At 41.0% G+C, this 21,804-nt stretch overlaps 1 protein-coding gene across 8 annotated transcripts in view; it reads left to right on the top strand.

Moving 5' to 3' along the window:
- Window positions 1-21,804, top strand: part of EBF2 (EBF transcription factor 2) — a 258,315-nt gene that overhangs the window by 203,105 nt on the left and 33,406 nt on the right. For all 8 annotated transcript variants that reach the window (XM_081960763.1, XM_081960768.1, XM_081960765.1 and 5 more), the window contains 2 exons: window positions 12,499-12,629; window positions 15,639-15,765. In XM_081960763.1, the coding sequence (XP_081816889.1) occupies window positions 12,499-12,629; window positions 15,639-15,765 (258 nt within the window). The remainder of the gene's footprint in view (window positions 1-12,498; window positions 12,630-15,638; window positions 15,766-21,804) is intronic.

Here is a 21,804-nt window from a genome sequence, read left to right as displayed (position 1 = left end):
AATTGAATTGAGTTTCTCTCCTGGTCTTGTGGATTATTTTTGGCTAGTCACTTGCCAAGTCCTCCCAAATGCCAAAATAGGACAAGTTGCACGTTCCTATATTTGTTTTTCGCAGTTGTTCCAAGGATGTCCTTTGAGAGGACATTTGAATACATTTCTTTCCTTCTTTCTTATCAAAAGTGCCTTATTAGTCCTCCTGGTCATGAGAGCGATGGGCATACATTCAAACAAATGTTCTTAGTGGGCACTATTTTTATGTTTGACTGGAATGCATGACATTTTAAGGACATAAAGAATAGTGTAGAAGTATTAATTGGTGGACATATTTGTATGTCAACTTCAGATATACAGTGGTACCTCAGTACTCATCATTGATTGGTTCTGGGAGGTGCGATGAGTATCAAAAATGAGCATCAAACACATTTTTCCCATAAGGAATAATATTGTGAGTCACAAGGCAACTGACACAGACTTCTAGCTTGTACATCCACTACCAAATAATCAATAAGTTCTATGAGGTTCAAAGCAGTTGAGTAACAACTTGTGTACCACTGTATATCCAACACTAGGTATACGCTAGAACTACCCTTTGAGAAGCTTGATTTTCCTGAAATCTATCTTTAAGGATTCCCAAGTTATAGGGTCCATCATTTTATTGATAAAGGAAATGTGTAGCTGCAATCTCTAGAAGGCATCATCAAGCCTATGTGTGCAATGTACCAAATGTCCAAGGCAGTTTGAGTCATGCCAAAAACTCGACCCCATCAGGAAATTCTCTCAATTTATAGCATCTTGTTTTCTAATTTGAAAGTAATGGTTCTGTTTAAGCACATATCAGAAAACTACAGCCTTGTCAAGGGGTGGCTAAGACAAAGATATGGATGGGCTTTCTGTCTGGAAATGTGGAAAGTTATGGAAATATCATCTTGGGAAGGATACCATGGCTCAGCATAAATCAAATGTAGTTCATCATCTTTGCAACAAACTTTTAAATGTCTGAAGATGACTTCCAAATTTCTTTCTAATCATCCCTCATTTCCAGCTTTTCTAATCAGAATTGACCTTTTACCTTACCTGTTATCTTCTGGACATACTGTACAGTATTATTATGACTAGCTATCATTGTTTATCATTAAACCTTTCTAATTCTTAATTCTTTAATCTTTCATGATTCTTTGTTCATTATTATTATTATTATTATTATTATTATTATTATTATTATTATTATTATTATTATTATTATTATTTATTTATTTATTTATTCACATTTCTAAACCGCCCCCTCTCCCAAAAAGGGACTCATACTAACTTGAGCTTCATCTTGTCACATAGGAGGGCCAGTTCAGTAGTCAGAGGGCCACAACGTCAAAGCTTTTTCATATATTAGTAAAACAGTTTCTACTGAATTAAAAAATATACCCAGAAAAAAATACTGTATGTAAACAAAAATAGTTATTGCAAATCAGAATTATTTCCCCCACCATTTTATTTTGGCCAATTATCTACTTTTTAATAAAATAGAACACTGTTATAATTTATTTGATATCAGGGCCTAGTCTCATGGACCTCCGAGTCATTTTTGGCAGCCCACAACCATATTTAGGAAAGTTGAAGTTTTGTGTCTCTTGAACAGAAATAGAGAAATAAATGGCTCCGTGTTTGTAATGGACTGGGTGGATGACCTTGGGGAATGAAGGAAAGAGAAGCTGCCTAGGAAACAACCAGACAAGAGAGGCAGGAGCCCCCAGTGGCTTAGAAGTCAGAGGAAGAAACTTAGGAAGAGACCCACCCTAGTGGATAAAGCAGTTAAAAGTGGCAGCAGGAAGTATGCACTGTCAGGTTTGCGAGATTTTGTTAATGTCATGGTTGGTAGAAACCAACATGGCTTTTCTAATACATTGGAGTTTTGAGGAGTCTCTAGCCTCAAACTCTTATTTTATTGAGGATGCTATTTGGACCCCTTACAGCAGCCTCACAATCAAGTAGAATGAATTCATCTAGTCAGGCTTCCTATCTTGTTTACTTGAGAAGACTGACAATGCAGGCACTTGAGCAGGACAAGCCAAAGGCAGGCACTCAAAACCAATCCCAAGGATCACAGCTGACCCAGTTCCTATTCTTTACCACTTGCTTGGTCTCCAGTCCTGGACTTAGTTCTCATCATGTGGGACCAGGAGTGTAGACCCTTCCATATGGATGGATTCCTTCTTTACCTATATTCTATTCTATGCCTGGCAAGATTGACAAACTGCAGCTATACGTTTCTGCCATATGCTTCATCACTGGAGGTTTTTAAGGAGAGACTGGACAGTCACTTGTCTGAAATGGTATAGGGTCTCCTGCTTGAGCAGGGGGTTGGACTAGAAGACCTCCAAGATCCCTTCCAGCTCTATTCTGATTGATTGAGAATCAGACTCAATATATTGAGTCTGATTCTCATATTCTATTGTTCGAATATGAGATTGACTCATATTCTATTGTTCGAAACTGAGTCTGAGCAGACATCCTCCTTTCTCTCCATCTTTCATTCTGTCAATCACGTTTGGTCTCATCTCACATCTTATATGTTTGGAAATGGGCCACAGGGCTTCCTTTAGAGCAGGGATCCCCAACCCCCGGGTTGCAATCTGGTACCAACTGAGAAGCGCATGTTAATCTGAGCTTCTTTGCTCTTTCCTGAGTCCTGCGACAAAATTTGCTTGGAGAGTTGGTTGCATTCCATAGGCCAGACCATAGATTTGTTAAACAAGCCATATCAGCCTACTTTACATGTGATGCTAAACTATAAACCATGATTTAGAAAACTATCTAAATCCACACATCCTTAATAAAGCATGATCTGTTGAATAGACTATGTTTATGGTTGGTGTGAGGTCCTACATTATGATTTGCAAATTGAAATGACTGACTTCCACACTGTGTTAAGCCCAAATCCACCTGCGTGATGGCTTAGAATAACAAGCTCAGTGTTTGTATCATGGGTGAAATGCTACCGTTTCAGACTGGTTTGCCCGAACCGGTAGTAAAAAAAATGCTACCAGTTCGCCCGAACCGGTAGTAAAAATACCGGTTCATCCAAACTGGTATTTTCAACAATCAGTTGTGAAGTGTGATTTATATTAGCTAGAAAGCAGGATTTCTTGCTTTCTAGCTAATCTAAATTCCATGGCCCAGTGGATTCCCCCCCTTGCTGTTTGCTTACCTTTGTAGGCACGCTTGGTATCAGGCTCTGCCCACCCACCCGGACGTCATCACGTCCGTTTTTGACACTATGCACATGTGCGGAAGGTCCTGCGCATGTGCAGAGGTGGCATGTACATGCTCACATTGCTACTGAACTGGTAGCAAAGGTAAGTTGATTTCACCCCTGGTTTGTATGTCCCCTTGTATTACCACCATAATTGTATCAATCAAGACAGGCAAATGTTTACAATATGAATGGAGAGGACAGGGAAAAAAATCTGCTTTGTAGAGAGAGGTTTTCTTTTGCTGTTAAAACTATGTGAGCTCTGTTTGAGTTTGTATCTCACTACCTAAATGTTACCACGTCGACGTGAAATTTGACAGTGAAGTTAGAGGTGACCTGGAAGCCCCCACTTGCTCTGACCTATCAGAAAAGTCAGTTCTTGTCTAAAATCAGCATGGTTTCCTCTCGTGTAAACTAAGGAAGATGAGCAAAACAAGGCAAGTATAGCACAAGGGCACATACATCTTTGTAATCTGGAATGGGATAATTTATCCATTATACCAGGACTTTGTAAAAATAATGAAAATCACAGCATTGCGAAAATAAGGAAAATCACAGCATTAATATCTGAATCCAGTTTTTGTGTCTGTGATATTGGACAATGTTAGAATTAGAATTATTTATTTTTCAGCGCGCAGCATATGTACAGTGAAGACAGAAAATCCCTAACCCAATAAATCATAATAACAACCCTCCCCCCAGTCCTATTACACCGGTGCGAACATGTTCCACATTGCGCCGCCTCTGCATGTCCATCGCACTATGTAGTTATGATGTTACTCCACATTCAGGTCTCCAACAGCCCACAGATAGAAACCGTTCTTCAGCCTGTTTGTGCGGCTGGCTATGCTTCTGTATATCTCCTTCCCGATGGTAGAGGGTAAAGAAGTGCCATCCTGGGTGTGAGTCATCCCTGGAAAAGACTGGAATAAGGTGGTATCTCTATCCAATCAAAAGAAAATTGCAACCTTTCTGCAGACTACTGCTACGGTAGTTCAATTCTGGGCATTGGAGGGTCAAGGAAATAAAATTGCATCCCTGACCCAGTTCCCTAGTGACAAGTTCATAATTGCCCAGTAGTGGTGGAGATGTATTCACAAGTGACCCAGTTCTTTCTCTCCTTCCACTTTGCAATCTGTTTTTGCATTCAGTTGGGCACTTCGGCAGAAAGAATTTGGCTCATTGGCCGTGGCTAACTCCATCTGCTGGATTGTTATCTTACTCACTTAAGGGAGATATTTCTTTCAGATCAGGTCGATAGCCTCTGAATTTGCAGCAGCCATGGTGCCAAAGAAGCTCGGGTTGCCCCTGACTTTTCTCCTCTTCCTCACCCTCCTCCCCCCTTTTTTTTTTTACTCCTTGAATTTGGAAGTGCCAAGAGGTGACATGCTACATACACTCTGCTAGGGAACGTCAGACGTTCAGTTCAGCTGAGACTGGAGTTGATCTTCGAGCAAATCAAGCCACATTGACATCTTAGTTAAACAGAAACGGGACCCGTGCAAGATGTGTATGAAAAAGTGTCAGCCACTCGCTTAAACAAACGGCGCGAAACATAACAATGCGCAGAAGGGAAACTGACACTAATTGATTTTCGTTTGTTTGGCTAAGCGAGGCATCGTCCATCGTCTGCAGGCTGTATTTTCAGGCAATTACAAAACGCTGGATCTGCTAAGCTTCAAATTGGATAATCGCCTCCACTCCCTCCAAGCCCCATTCTGGCACCAGTTTTTTTTTTGCCTTCCTTTTTTTACTTTTTTCTTTTAAAAAAATAATAATAAAAGCCCAGAGAAGCCCCTTTTGGGCCGTTCCCTGTAGCGAGTGAAAGTGAGAAGGCTTTGTGACGTTACTGGAAGAGACAAGTTGGTCTATTATTTCATTAGTCTTGTTTTGTTGCATTTCCCCCTCCACCCCTCCTGTTAAAATGTGCCCTGCCTCAACCTAGAGCAGAATTAATGAACTGGAAGAAAAATGATTGAATCAGTGAAGAATTCAGAGCAGTGTTAATTCTCCCCCAGCGGGCAGTGAAATGGTAGAAGAATACTCCCAAGCTTCTAAGTCTACGAAACCTTCCACTTTTTCCTTGACTGATTGAATGTGATTGACTGGCTGTTCAAAGGAGCCTTATACTTTTGGAACTCTGCCAAACCTCCCTGCCACCTTTGACCTTGTCAACATTGGGAATCGAGTGATGGATTGACTTTGGTTATGGACTGGAAAAACCATATTGGGATCTTGATGGGATGTATAGTCCAGAGGCCTTGAATGGATGGGAAGGGAGGGGGGACCAAGGTGGGGGTTTTACCCTATCTTATAAAAACCAGGCGCGCTTAGCGTGAGTTAAATTGGGATGAAATGGGAGGATTTTCACTATATTCAAGCCATCAGTAAAACTCTTGTTTTCAACACTTAGCACCGGAAGAAAAATAAATATTTCTGCTTAATCAAAACAATTCGAGCAGCCATCAGATTATGACACAAATAAATTTGCAATCTACTCAAAGAGACAGAAAAAACCATTTTTTAATCATGAGGAAGAGCATGCTAAGAAAAAAAGGAGAGAAAAGGAGAACGAAGGAAACAGGAAAATATGTATTTTTCTCAAGAGAAAAAGTGCAGAGAAGAGCAACCAGGATGATTAGGGGACTGGAGACTAAAACATATGAAGAACAGTTAGGGGAACTGGGCATGGCTAGTCTAGTGAAGAGAAAGACCAGGGGAGACATGATAGCAATGGGGCTGCCACAGAGAGGAGGGGGTGTGTGTCAAGCTATTTTCCAAAGCACCTGAAGGCCAGACACGGAATAATGAATGGAAACTGAACAAGGAAAGATTCAACCTAGAAATAAGGAGAAATTTTCTGACAGTGAGAACAATTAACCAATGGAACAGCCTTCAGAAGTTGTGGGAGCTTCATCATTAGAGGCTTTCAAGAAGGCATTGGATTGCCATTTGTCAGAAATGGTGTAAGGTCTCCTGCTTGGATGGGGGTTGGACTAGATGATGTACAAGGTCCCTTCCAACTCTGTTAATCTAATCTAATCTACTTTTCCAAACCACTCTTCTTCTGCATCTGTTTTTCTTAGTAGTCTAGGATTTAAATGCTTCATGTGACAACTGAGTAGGTGGAATTGGTTTCACTTTGCATAACTGAGCCTGTTTGGGGTTAACTTCTTCCTTTGGGGATTGGCTAACTGGGTCATTTAATCACAACATATTAAGTCCCTAATTGTCCCAGATAAGCATGTTGTGAAAAGAGGTCTACAGCAAAGATGGGTATAGGCCTCATCCATTGCCATTCCCTAGCAGCTAATAATTAAACTCTGCTGCTTGTGATTCCCTCAAGGCTTGTAGCCACTGATAGAAAGATCCTGCATGATTTTTTCTAACTTGGTGACTATCATTGCATCTCATGCAGCAAATTCCACAGTTTATCTATACTGTATATTATTTAAAGAAGCATCTGTGTTGAATTTCTCTGCGTTTACTGTACATACAATACAATACAATAGTAGAGTTGGAAGGGACCTTGGAGGTCTTCTAGTCCAACCCCCTGCCTAGGCAGGAAACCCTATACCATTTCAGACAGATGGCTATCCAACATCTTCTTAAAGACTTCCAGTGTTGGGGCATTCACAACTTCTGGAGGCAAGCTGTTCCACTGATTAATTGTTCTAACTGTCAGGAAGTTTCTCCTAAGTTCTAAGTTGCTTCTCTCCTTGATTAGTTCCCACCCATTGCTTCTTGTTCTACCCTCAGGTGCCTTGGAGAATAGTTTGACTCCCTCTTCTTTGTGGCAACCCCTGAGATATTGGAACATGGATGACTCTCAGTTGTTATACCCTGGGAGACAAAAAAGAAGTTTCTAGGCACTTTTTTTCCTCACCACGATTGACTTCCATGCAAACTTCTGTTGGTCTCTTCAATTTAACAGAATGTGAAGCTATTAACAGCAGAGGCAGAAGAAACTATTTTTAGTGTTTGGGGTGGTGGCAGTGGTGCCAAATTTTTACTATTGATTCTGTAAGCGTGGCGTGGTGGCATGGCTTGGTGGGCGTGGCAGGGAAAGGTTACTGCAAAATCCCCATTCCCTCCCCACTCCTGGGGGAAGGATACTGCAAAATCTCCATCCCCTCCTCATCTCACCAACCTGCTTTTAAGCTCCTTTCTCCTGTGCAGGGCAACAAAAGAAGACCCAGCCAACCAGCTAGGACTCGGGAGGCAGTGAATAGATGGGGGCTAGGCCAGCCAGAGGTGGTATTTGGCAGTTCTCCAAACTACTCAAAATTTCCTCTACCGGTTCGCCAGAACTGGTCAGAACCGGTTGAATGGTGACCTTAGCCCATGGTACAGAATTTTAGAAAGACTTATGAGCCAAGGCTCATAATTTATTTACTGGATTATTTACTGATTTTATGTGTTCCAAGGATGAATATTTTATTCATTTCATTTTATTAAAAGTAGTTATTGTTTTCAGTCTGGTGGGATTCTCAAAGTGATATATAGGGTTGGTTTCTTAAAATTAAAAATCAAATCTAAATATGAAGGTAAAAGTAAACTATCCTTTTAAAAAATCTGCTTTTGGAAAGTATGGAAGTCTGAGCAGTGAGTGGTTTAAGCTGTCATTCTAAATATTAGGATGTAATTTTTTGTTGAAGAAAACACAATGTATCAGAAATGACCTCTATTTTCCTGAATCTCAACCTATTTCTGAAATCTTCCTTTCAAGCTATGTCTAAAAATTGCTGCTCTTTTATTAGCCTTCTCTCTTTTTAGAATTTTTATTTTCTCCATTGAGGAAAGCATTTATGATCGATGATTTATTCCATGATGTTTCCATATCATCCACTTTAGGAGGACTTGCCCCCTGTTTTTGAAATGAGCAAGCAACTAAAAAGAAGAATTTGCTGTAAATGCTTTATATGGAATTGGCAAGTACCGCAACCACAATTCGCTTCTTGGTGGAGTCCTTTATTTTTGCTGATCGCTACTTTAATCCAGTTCAAGATTCAGTGATGCATCTAATCAAGTACTGACTGATATGAGTGGTAGCCACTCTCCAGAGACACAGATGGAATTCTCACTCTGGCTACCCAAAACCCTTGGGGATTTCTGTAGAGAATACATGTGATTTACCATTGAGTGTATTCATATTTCATTGCAACTGTTTTTCCGATTTGTTTCCTTCTTTCCTTCAGGCAGGGTCTAGTTTTGGCTTAGTCCAAATCAAGCCAGTTTCCTAGCTTATAGCCCGTAGTGGGATTCAAATAACTTAATAACAGGTTCACCCAGTTTGGCTGTCATAAGAGGCGTGAGCCAACCTGACCCTGAAAAAACAGTTGTTAAATTGCATCCCTTCCCCTTCAAAGTGGATCCTGGGCACTGCAATGGAGAAATGGGAAGCAGAGCGGCCAGCACGAGGGAAGGAGGAGGAGCAGGGAGAAGAAAGAGGGAAAGCGGCCTTCTCCTTCCCTTGTGCCGGCCACTCCATTGTCCATTTCTCCATTGCAGCACAGCACCCAGGATCCACTTTGATAGTTGTATGTGTATGCTGTATGTGTTGTATGTGTGTGTGTGTGTTTGTATGTGTGTTTCTCTCTCTCTCTGTGTAATTTAACAACTGGTTTGCTCAAACCGGTGCAAACCGACTGAATCCCACTACTGGTTGTAACTCACTAACCTTTGCAACACAATTGGTCTGTGAAAAACATTTATTAAAAAAAAGGCTAGCGTATGCCCTCTGGAAAGAGCTGTACAGGTAGTCCTTAACTTACAACCATTTATTTAGGAACTGGATGGAACTTCAGCCATTCGAAGTTCCAATGGAAAAAAAAAGTGACATGACAACTGTTGCCGTGTCCCCATGATTATGTGGTCCAAATTCAGACACTTGATCACTGGCACCTAGTTATGTTAGTTACACTGCCCCAAAATCATGTGCTCACCTTTTGCAAATGTATGACATGCAAAATCAACGGGAAAGCAAGATTCCTTTAACCAGGTTAAACCTAACCACTGTAGTGATTTACTTAACAACTGTGGCCAGAAAGGTCATACAATGGGGCAAAACTCATTAACAAATGTCCTGCTTAGCAATTGTAACTTTGGCCTCAACTGTGGTCATAAATTGAGGATTATCTGTATAACTTTTGGGGAGCTATGAGCCATGCTTGGCAATGAGTGGCTGCACTTCGAAAAAATCATGGGTAGAGCAGAACGAAAAGGAAACATTGCATATTATGCTTAATCATTTCTCTGTACATTACAACTTGGAGCAACTTTTAAGGGTCTCTGGAGCCATTATGGGGAAGGATTTCAGGAGCAACATGACGCCCTGAGGCTTTGGGTTGGTCACCTCTAACCTAAGCTAGGAGGCTGAGAATGCAAGGCAATTTACAGTTGCCAGGGTTGAAGTAACATTTAAAATGCTTTACTGACTGTACTTTACACTTTCAAATAATTCGAATGATTTACAAATCATTCAACGCCTTCTTCCCTGTAAAATTGGATAAGACAACACTTATGCAAGAGCGCAGTGGTGGTGCAGTGGTTAGGATGCAGTACTGCAAGTTACTTCTGCTGACTGCCGGCTGTCAGCAGTTTGGCAGTTCAATTCTCACTGGTTCAACTCATTCTTCCATCTTTCCGAGGTTAGTAAAATGAGGACGAGATTGTTGGGGGCAATAGGCTGACCTTGTAAATCTCTTACAGAGGGCTATAAAGCACTGTGAAGCTGTATACAAATATATAAGTCTAAGTGCCGTGGTGGCACAGTGGTTAGAGTGCAGTACTTCAGGCTACTTCTGCTGATTACCGGCTGCCTGCAATTTGGCAGTTCAAGTCCCACCAGGCTCAAGGTAAACTCAGCCTTCCATCTTTCCAAGGTGGGTGAAATGAGGACCGAGATTGTTGGGGGCAATATATGGATTCTGTAAACCACTTAGAGAGAGCTGTAAAGCACTGTGAAGCAGCATATAAGTCTAAGTTCTAAGTGACTAGGTGGCTCAGTGGCTAAGACGCTGAGCTTGTCGATCAGAAAGGTTGGCAGTTTGGTGGTTCGAATCCCTAGTACAGGTCTGCTTGAGCAGGGGGTTGGACGAGATGACCTCCAAGATCCCTTCCAACTCTGTTACTATTTGCTGTGCTATTGCTAAGTGCTATTGCTATTTTGCAGAACAGGTGCCATGTAATGATTCAGGCGCAGAATTTAGACTCGTGAGTCCACCATCTAGTTCCTAGTTGCAGGGAATTTAATGCAAGACTTTGGGTCTCTCTCCCTCCCCCTCTCTCTCTCGCTCTCCCCCTCTCTCTCTCTCGCTCTTCCTCTCCCTCTCTCCCTCTCTCCCTCTCCCTCTCTCTCCTCCCTCCCTCCCACTCATCATTATCATTGTTGCCTTCACCATCACTTGCTTCATAGTGATTTCATTGAGGGCCAAATTCCATGAATCCTTCCCAGATACCTCACCTCAAGCTCTCACAGGAACTAAATGCAGGAAATCATAACCATCATTTATCATCCCAATTTACCTGACTTCTTTCTCCCTGGCTACATAGAACACTATTTTGTTTCGTTGTGGTTTAATGTGTTATATGAACCCAGTCATTTGCGGTCCTTTCAGTAAATACGATGGAGGAAATCTTGCTTTCCCTTTGTGTGTTAAGCCAGCATCTTAATTCCAGAGAGGCTGCAAAACGCATACTGTGAATCTTCAGTATTTCCCCAAACTTCAGTTCCCAGACTGGAGAAGAAAGGCAGGAGGTGGGGAACCATAGAAACCGAATGAAAATTCTCATGTGAATTGTCCTAAATGCTTGACAGCCTAGAAGATGAACACTCACTGAAAGGCAAAAGAATTTTTTCCAAAATTATCCAGAAACAAGAGAGTATGGGGTGAAAAAGGTCTTTTCAGCATCTGTTTTAGGCACTCATTTCATCCTTTCTCTCTGCCTTTGGCTAACAAACTTGAACAAGCTCATTTTTGACTGATCTTCTTGGCTGAGATCTTCCAGGAAGAGAAAGCTCTGCAGTCTCTTCAGGGGCCCAGGATAAACTGAGTGTGCAATACAGACAACCACTAATGAGGATGAAAATGACTCTAAATGGTTGAAATGGGTCGCCATATAGTGTACGATTTTGGCATTCTTACCTAAAGTCTCATGAATTGCAATCCATGACTATATAGGAAGCTCATGAGATTGGGTGATCTCATGAGTTGTGAGTGTGGGTGTTTAATAATTTGTAACTTTTAAAATGATTTTTGTTTATACATTTTTTCTTCTTCTTTAAAATTACATAGGTGCTTAATAAACAGTGTACTGCCTGGATCAATTTGTTTATTGTTGTTGTTGTTGTTAGTTGTGAAGTGGTGTCTGACCCATTGTGACCTCATGGGCAGCATTCCTCCAGGCCTTCCTGTCCTCTACTATCTTCTGGAGTCCATTTCAGCTCACACCAATTGCTTCAGTGACTCCACCCGGCCACCTCATTCTCTGTCGCCCCCTTCTCCTTTTGCCCTCAATGGTTCCCAGCATGAGGCTCTTCTCCAGGGAGTCCTTCCTTCTCCTTAGATGGCCAAAGTATTTGAGTTTCCTCTTCAGGATCTGGCCTTCTAAAGAGCAGTCAGGGCTGATCTCCTCTAGGATTGACTGGTTGGATGGCCTTGCAGTCCAAGGGACTCAAAATTTGTTTATATAGAGTATTAATAAACTAATAATAAAAGTAGTAATTTTAATATCCATAGTTAAAATACCAAAATATTGTTTTATAGTATTTTTTTTACTTCATTTACTTATGTATTTCAGTAATCTTTCCTCCTCTAATTTCTACCTCTTTTGTCCAACCATTGATAAAACATCTCCCATGTTAAAAATATTCTGTTTCTTCCTTATCTTTTATTATTGACGTCAACCTATGCATCTCCACACAGTTTAGCATTTTTCTAATTATGTTTTCATCTGTCATTATATCTTCATTTTTCCAGTATTGTGCAAACACCATTCTTGCTGCTGTCAATACATGTATTATTAAATATGTACATTTAATAATTTGTAACTTAATTTTGTGTTTCCAGAGTTCCTGTGAGAGGTATCATGGTGCCTTGTGCTGCATTGCTGTTATGTAGGGGTGGGGGAGAAATAGCTGAGAAATTGGGAGCCATCGAGCCATCGTAAGAAGTCTCCACAGGAGCTTCATCCGAAAGCTAACTCTATTCTCCCTTCCTTTTCTTTTTCCTTGTGACTTTTCTCTTTAGCCACTCCGTGCATCAAAGCTATTAGTCCAAGCGAAGGTTGGACCACCGGTGGAGCCATGGTGATCATTATAGGAGACAACTTTTTTGATGGGCTTCAAGTCGTATTTGGGACCATGCTTGTGTGGAGTGAGGTAGGCATGTTTGCTTCTTAGTTGCATTTCTCCCCCCCCCCAATTGTTCTTGAACAATCAAAGTCTTTTGAAATTGCACTTGTCATTTCTCAGAGAATAAAAGGCAAACGGTAGCATCCGCAGAGAACAAAGTTTCATAATGTTCTCCATTGCTCTCTTTCTGCTTTAATTCGAGTCTAGTCTACGTATGTTATGTAGGTGCAAACGACCATGTTTTCTTTCATTCAGATTAATTACCATCTTCCAAACAATGAAAAACAATGCAGATGTGATTATAGATAGCAGGCATATCCATTTGCATGCTCACACATACACACCCTGTCTTTTACACATAGGCCTGCACTTCTGTGCATGGATTAAAGCATACTTGACAAAACCAGAGGTGATAGTCAAAGGAATAATTCACAAAGTGTCAGAATAAAAATCCAAAAGAAAAATCTTGGGGAATTCCAAATTATGTTAATTCCACTTAATAATAATACTTTATTTACAGTCACAGACCAAAACACGACCACTACAAGAGACACAGCAGCCAGTCACCAAAAGCCCAACTAAGGGAGGTTACAGCTCTCTCCTCTAACAGTCACAGCTCTCAAGAAAAACCTGGAAACCTGAGAGGTGATGTACGAGGAGACATCCCCAAGGCAATGCACAAACAAATCACAAATTCCACTTAATAGAGCAAGGAGTTGAGAATTCCAGGATGGGGAAGAAATATTTAAGAAGTATTTCTCATCTGGAACTTCAGATTGTCTTCCTCTCTCTGTGTTTCTTCTATCCGTCTATGCTCACATATATACACTCACATGCTATTCTTTATTCTCATTTATTTAAAGTTTCAATACCTATCTTTTTAGGTATTAAAAGCACTGATCACTAGCATTGATGATGGTACCTAGTTTGGGTAATGAAATGTCTGCAAGAAAACAAGGAAGCTCAGAGAGGACCAAGGAGCCCTCGTGCCAATCCTGATCTACAAATATTCTCCTTTATTAGTACCAAAGGTGGTATACTACCAGTTCAGATCGGTTTACTCAAACCGGTAGCAGAAATCACGGTTGTCCCTGCCCACCTGCCCCGGTTCTACGGCATCCCATTTAGGCCATTTTTTTCACCAAAAGAGCATGTGCAGAAGGCTGTTTGTGTGGACGGAGGTAGCCTGTGCACTCACATTTGCAAACCAGTAGGAAAGGTAAGTGAGTACCACCCCCTGATTAGTACCTATCTTTCTATTCCAATGGAACATTCATTTACATTTTTATCTAAGAAACAGGCAAAAACAAGAAAACACAGGCACTTCCTCACCCCAAATTCAACAGATAAAACAAAAGCAATTGCAAAGGAGATGTGCCTTAACAGATGTTCTGAAGAGGTTTAGGTTTAGGTTTATTAAATTTATAGACCGCCCCCTCTCCCCGTAGGGACTCGGGGCGGTGTACAGACCGTTCGTGTATAAAACAACAAAATATAACATAAAACATCAGACCAAACAACGCAAACATACTGTCTGTATATACAACCCAAACTAATTAAATAATTAAAAACAATTCTAAAATCAATTTAAAACCCCAAAATTTAAAATTTAAAAAGCCATCCAGGAAGGTCAGTAGTGGGTGTTCCCTGTAAGTACAATTACAGTTACAATTAGGCCAGGCCAGCTAGTCGAAACAGGTGGGTCTTGAGTTTCTTGCGGAAGGAGCGGAGGTCCAAGGTGGTTCTAATATCGGGGGGGAGGTCGTTCCAGAGGGTTGGGCCCATCACAGAGAAGGCCCTATTCCTAGGCACCGCCCGCCCGCCCTGCTTAGCGGAAGGTACCCGGAGGAGTCCCTCTCTGTGAGAGCGGATTGGTCGCAGGGATGTGTGGGGTAGAATGCGATCCCGCAGGTAACTAGGTCCCGAGCCATGGAGCGTTTTAAAGATGACAATCAGCACCTTGAAACGCACCCGAAAAGCCACAGGCAGCCAGTGCAGCTCACGCAGGAAAGGTGTTACATGGGAGTACCTAGTACTCCCCATAATAACCCGCGCGGCTGCATTCTGAACCAGCTGGAGCCTTCGGGTGCATCTCAAGAGGAGCCCCATGTAGAGAGGAGTCAGAATGGAGTGTATTCTATACGTTGATGGAAACACAGGGGAAAGGTGTCTCTCATACTTTCTAAGAAACTGGCTTCTAAAAGTGAGAAGGGCTTTTCTTGATTTTAATGCCTGGACAGGTTCATAATGAATGAATGAATCTTTCGAAATAATTAAAATCTGGACCATTTAAGAGCTTCAATTGTTAGATACCTTAAATTATGCTGGGAGAATTCTTATCCCCAGTGTAGCCAATGCAGTTCAGTGTTATATGATATACTAGCATCACCTACTAGTTCAACAGCATAGCTTTGGGCCAATATTATTTCCAGAGACTCTTACATTGTACAAAAAGCACAATGTGAGAACAAATCAGGATATATGCAAAGCCTGAAAAACCATTTCCAAGCCCTTCACAGTTAATTAGGTAAAGATGTCCTCATGCCAAGATTGGTTTCTATTGATGACACGGACAGAATCAGGCTATTTTTCTTGACAATGTTTTGGAAATGGTTCATCATTGACCCTCCCTCCCTCCCATCCTTCCCTTCCTTCCTCCCTCCCTCCCACCCTTCCCTTCCTTCCTTCCCTTCCCTTTCCTTCCTTCCTTCCTTCCTTCCTTCCTTCCTTCCTTCCTTCCTTCCTTCCTTCCTTCCTTCCTTCTTTCTCCTTGAATTTTATTTATTTTCCCATCTGGGAATTTTCTGGTATTTTCTATACTAGCAAAACCTTTTCCTGTTTAATTTTTGACCCAAGACACTTATCTGGAGCTGACCCAAATAACTCAGACTTTTTCAAATACTGGGAAAGTTCCCTTCTATTGAATGTTGACTTACAGATTCATCAACAGGCACACAACTGAGAATGAGTGCCCCTTTTCTGGCAGAATCACAATTGTCATAACTGTCTCAACATGTTGTCTCTTTTTATTCTCAGCTGATCACCCCACATGCCATCCGTGTCCAAACACCTCCTCGTCACATCCCTGGTGTGGTTGAAGTAACATTATCGTACAAATCCAAACAATTTTGCAAAGGAGCTCCTGGTAGATTTATTTATACAGGTATGTGAAAATATCATAAGTCGAGACTGGGGAAGGACTTCATGTATTTCTCTCTCTTGAATTACTAAGGGTTAAAACTGTGGTTTCATTTCAAGAATTAATAGAAGAGGGTTCAGATAATGTCTCAACAAATTTATAGTTTTTGTGAATGTGACGTCCTTGTTGAAAAACTACTATGCGTTTTCAAGTTAGATCTCCTCTCAGTATCAGGTTCTGGAAACAAAAACCATGAGGATATTCCTTCCTTGTTTTTGAGCTTTCCTTTAGTTAGTCCTAATGAAGTAGCCTTAATTAAAAGGCCTTGCAAATTCTCCAAAGTTTTCTAACTTTATAAAAACAGAACAGAAAATTCTTTTCCTGAGAATTTCTGTTGAAATTCAGTAGGTGGGGTGTTTTTTTTTTGAACTTACTTTGTTTATTTGTTTCTGTTTGTTTCTGTTAGAGACGGTGGTGATAGTTGGGACACACTATGGGTGGGTTATTTCCTACAACATATGCTGCACAGTCTCCCTGATTGCTTACACTAGTGGTGGAGGGACAGGGGAATACACTTCCCATGGGATTTCTGAGCTTTAATAGAAATCAGGAAAACCAAAAAGAAAAAGAAAAATAGAAATAGATGAATGGTTGTGAAAGAAAAGACCGGCTCTTTGCCCTGATTCTGAGCTCCCATTTACTGAAGTCATGTCTTCTTCCAGTCTATCCTCTATACTGGGGCATACTGAAACCAGATCAAAGTGATCTGGCAGGAGAGGGATGTATTTCCCTACGGAGAGTTGAAGTTGAAAACTTTTTATATTACACCAAGGGAAAAGAGCTTTGGTGATTCACTGAAAGGCTGTGTCCCACTATACAGTTGCTGGATTCCATGTCTCCATGTCTATTTCGGCTTTGCTATCAGGGAATGCAGAACCGTCACTTTTGGGTGGGTGTAGAGGGATGAACCCCAAGCTCATGCCAACCCAGTTTGTTTGAAAGCATGCAAATGTAAGTAGATAAATAGGTACCAGCTTGGTGAGAAAGTAGCAGTGTTTTATGCACCTCGGCATATAGTCATACTGGCCACATGACCACAGAGGCATCTTTGGACAATGCTGTCTCCCAATGCTGAACACATGCGCGCGCGCGCGCACACACACACACACACACACACACACACACACAAGACTTGGCAGGGGCAATTTTTTATCTGTTGTTGGTTTTTTTAGAAGGATGAACAGAGATATATCAACCTTATGGAAAATCAAAAGTGGGTTCTCCCATGTGCCCAATATTCCTGCTGATAAGCAGAAATAAGACTTTATTTTCCCCGGTGAAAAAATGAACGGACCTTCGTGAATGCCAAATCCAACCTAAAGTCATTCCACCAAGAATCTCGATAAAAAATCTTGAACCAGCCAGTGAAGTTGTTGGAAGACTGTTTTGGGGTGTGTGTGTGTGTGTGTGTGTGTGTGTGTGTGTGTGTGTGTGTAAGGAGTGCTGGTTGCTTTAGTTCTTTACCAGGTGCAACTTTCAGACCGAAAGTAAGTGTAGTCCTGCATAATCCTCACTACGGTCCTTAATGGAGATGTTTACCAGAGCATCTATCCAATCTGAAAAACCAGGCAAGAATGAAAAACAGGACCGTAGGTTGTGGTTGTTTTTCACTCCACCACTGCTGTTTGGCCATACAGAGAGGAATGAAGGGAAGGAAATTGGTAGAAGGTTCTTTGTTAGGTTCACCCAAGGAGAGGGGTGGGGAGTTGTTTTGCTGTTACCTGCTAGAAGATGCTTCACAAAATTAGCAAGGGTAAAATCAAGCAATTTCTCAGCTTCTCCGTCTAAGTAGATCATGACAAGCAAAGTGATAAACACAACTATTAAGTACAGCTGCACCTGGTGTAACCAATTCCCCCAGCTCTTTCTGGCTGGTAGCAAAATGCTTTCAAGAAAGACACAGAACAATAAAAGAACTTCCAAGCTCCACAATTAACCCACTGTGTTGCTTTTCTCCTGTGTTCCTTCTATCAGCGGTGACCACAACCTATTATGACGACAGTAGCCTTTTTTTAAAACAAGCTATAGATTACATTATTGACAATGATGGTATGCTTTAAAAGAGGAAACCACTCATTATTCTGTTTTTGGTTTTGCTTTTTGCTTTTTGTTTTGCCTGAAGCAGGAGAGTGTTTTTCTCTATAACCCAAGCCTGTCTTATCTTGGAAAACATGCCACACATTTCCTGCAAAATTGCCAGAGGAATATTAAATTGGCAGGGCGGGTAATGCCATATTTACTAGTGCGGACGAAAGTCCTCCCATCTCAAAGGGAAAAGGGAATAGAAGGAAAAATAAACCATAAATGCTAGGAAAGTATTTATTTTCATTTTCATTTATTAGCACTTATATACCGCCCCCTCTCCCGAAAGGGACTCGGGGCGGTGTACAGTCCGTATTAAAAAACACCAAATAAAATACATGTATGCATAGGAGGAGGATAAAATAGGCCAAAACTGTACAGCTAATAAGTAAACAATATAAAAATTTAAAATATCATACAATTTATACACTATCCCTCTAAGTATCCTGCGACATGCCCAGCTTTTCCGTCTTGTTAACTTAAAATTGTTATTCCAAGGGAAATCCATCCTAGGGATTCCTCCCTCTCTAAATGGGCATGAGATTTGTGGTGTGTGTGTGTGTGTGTGTGTGTGTGTGTGTGTGTGTGTGTGTGAAGCCACACTCCAGAAAAGGGCATGGATAGGGCAAAACAAAAATTAATTAATAACCACTGGTTCAAATGAATTACCTATAAAATAAAGTAACCATTATAAAATTAATTCATTGCTTGTAAAATAAGAGCCCCGTACATAAATAAAATTAATTCATTGCTTGTAAAAGAAAAACTCAATTTAAAAAATTAATTTATCTGCATATAACCAGCCATGCTCATACCAACTGCTCTCGTTCATAGAAACTAACAAGTACAAATGTAAACACACGTTCCTCTTTTTCATCACTAAGGGGGGGGAGGAGAGAATGGCTGAATAGGAGATGAGGGTAAGAAACGGTACTAGTGGTAAAGGAAGAGAAATGGGAGAAAAAAAATGGATGGAGGAGAAAAGATATATGAACAAGGGAAGACCAAAAGCAAACAGAAACTCTAGTTACAAAAGGGTTAGGTTTACCAGGCAAGCAGCTTTTCCCAAATGATGGCTAACCTTTAATGCCATCTGCATTTTTCAATATTTTTCAGCTGTTTACAGCTCCGAACTTTGCTTATTTCCAACAGGGGTTTCTGTCCATCTTAGCAAGATGACTCTTATGCCCATGCAAATCCAGTATTTAAAATTTTTAAATATCTTTTTAAATTTAATATATTTAGATTTATAATGTCTTTGTACATTTGAGTATTACGGGGCATAATGCTCAAATGTACATGGGTTCCAATGATTCTTAATCTGTTTGACTTGTACATTTTTATCATGTGGCAGTTCCTGATGTTTCTTTAATTAGGGCAAGACAGGACAAATATCTGCTGAAATATAACATGACATGAAATCATATAGTTTATCCTTGAGGACCAGCCATTCAAATATGGCCATGATAGATGCAACCTTCAAATTGATATTATTATATGTATGACCGTATCCCTCTTTTTTTTTCATTGCTTGCTTTTTGTGTGTGCGCAGAGTTTTACTGGTGCAGTGCACACAGCACATCACACACACACAAATCTTGATAGAACTGTATTTAAAATCCAGTCAAGACTGCCTTTGTGTTACAGTGTTTTATCCTTGTACAGAAAGATGCACCCAGATAAAACATCCTATGTATGTATAGTGGCGCGGTGGTTAGAGTGTGGTACTGCAGGCTACTTCTGCTGACTGCCGGCTGACTGCAATTTGCCAGTTCAAATCTCACCAGGCTCAAGGTTGACTCAGCCTCCCATCCTTCCAAGGTGGATAAAATGAGGACCCAGATTGTTGAGGGCAATTCTGTAAATCACTTAGAGAAGGCTGTAAAGCACTGTGAAGCAGTATATAAGTCTTAAGTGCTATTGCTAAGTGCTATTGCTATGTATGTTGCATCAACAGTTCTTGATGCAATCCTCACACATGCTAGTCAGGGTCACATTATTGTGCTTTTACACATTGATCGTGGGTTATAAGCAAGTAAGATAGATGAACAGAAGGCACTAAATTCTAACAAACTACAGATTCCAGCAATTCTGTTCATTTTGTGTAGGGTGGGAAAAGTGGAATAAGAGAGCACTCCTAACATGTCGGTTTCTTTTAGAAGCAAAGTTGGGTCATTCCAAACTAAAATCTAAAGGTATCCCTAGTAGAATCAGGCTATTGCTAAATCCATGCCCAGTTCTTGTTTACTTCTGAGCAAATCCAGGTGAATAGAAATGCAAATATTCAGTTTCTCATCTCTTAGTGTACATTTTGTTTCTGTCGTATTTGGAGCTATTGTTCCTGACCGGGGATAGAGATCGGCTAAAGTTTTGGATGCATGCTTTAATCTGATCAGTGTCTGAACTCTGGGAAAGCTGATAGCAATCTCTGGGTTGAGACAAGGCTTCAGTCAGCAGCACCCAAGGGAGTTTGCCACAAAGGCTTTCTTGTCCTGTTCCTATTAGCAAGCAGATGTAGATGGCAAAGGCAGGGATCTCAGGAGTTCATGATTTAGCTGCTGAAGATCTGAGGAGGGTCCTTCAATATTTAATACCAAATCCAATATTCATTTCATGTTCCAACTGATTAGGCATTAGAGGAACAGGAATAGCACCGAGACAGCTTGTTTGAAGAAAGACCCATAAACTGTTTTTTAAAAAGACAACTATAAAAATTAAAGATAAATTCCAAGGGTACATCTAAATGTCAACGGGGGAGCTGTTATCTGTATGCATATGTTCTCTGCGATGGGTACTTTTAATAGGTTATGGCGAAGGATGCCACGCTAGCATTGCTCTAGTTAAAGATCTGCTAGCAATTTCTTTCAGGGGAGCCTCTATCAGGGTAGTGTGGATGACAATCATGAGACCGATCAGGGTGCCAAGCCAAGCACTGGTTATCATGCTGGGCATCTTTCCTCCTGGCCCGGTAGGGTGGGAGAAACCCCTCCGTGGCTTAATTAGTTAGACAGCTCTTTGTGGAGTTTTGAAATCTGAAATGACAGACTGAATCGTGAAAGTATCTCCCTGCTGATTTTGTTTTGGGGGAAAAGCAGGGATTTAACACCACTAAACCATTGGTTTCAGAGGCAACAAACTAAAATCTGTCCATATATGACACACTGCGGTGCATAAGCATGTAAAATCTTGCTTGCCATCCGTACATGTGTAAAATGCATAAGATATCCATGAATAAAAGCCCATTCAGGTTTAAGAGATATTTGGCAACCTGCTCTCCTTTTTGGTCTACTACAGGGGTGTCAACTCAATTTTATTGAGGGCTGCCTAAGGCTTGTGTTTGACCTCAGGGGGCCAGGTAGGCATGACCAGTTTGACATCACTCATGTCAGAGGAGTCTGTGGCAGCCCAAGTGCTGTGCCAGCAAAAATGTAGCTCCATTTTTGCTGGCAGAGGCATTGTGGGAACTCCATTTTAGCTGGCAGAGGCAGGGTGGCCCTGTGGGTCTAAGTTCTAAGCACCCTGGGGGCCGGATGCAGCCCACAGGCTGTGAGTTTGACTCCCCTGGTCTACTAAGTTGAAAGTTTGCTGAATACTCACTCCAGTTTGCAACAGACAGTTCGGGTATACTGATTTTTAAGATATAGTTGGAAGAGATCTTGAACCTTCAGCTAGGAGATCTCTCACCTTGAAACCATCAATAGCAAAATCACAATAGACAAAGAGTAAGAGATGAGAGATAAAGCTGAATATGAGTGCATGACATTGAATGAACCAAGATCTCATTTGTTCCTCTCCATAATCACAGTGATGGTTGATTTTGTTTTTCATTGCACTGAAAAACTAGCAATAGGAAACCAGGTTCAACTTGCTTGCATTAACATTCCAGAACCTGGAAGTCACACATCCACTTTGGCATTCAAT

This window comes from Natrix helvetica, assembly GCF_964273705.1.
Source record: "Natrix helvetica genome assembly, chromosome: 8".
NCBI lineage: Eukaryota > Metazoa > Chordata > Lepidosauria > Squamata > Natricidae > Natrix > Natrix helvetica.
Note: the sequence above shows the minus strand (reverse complement) of the source record. Positions and strands in the feature narration are given on the sequence as shown.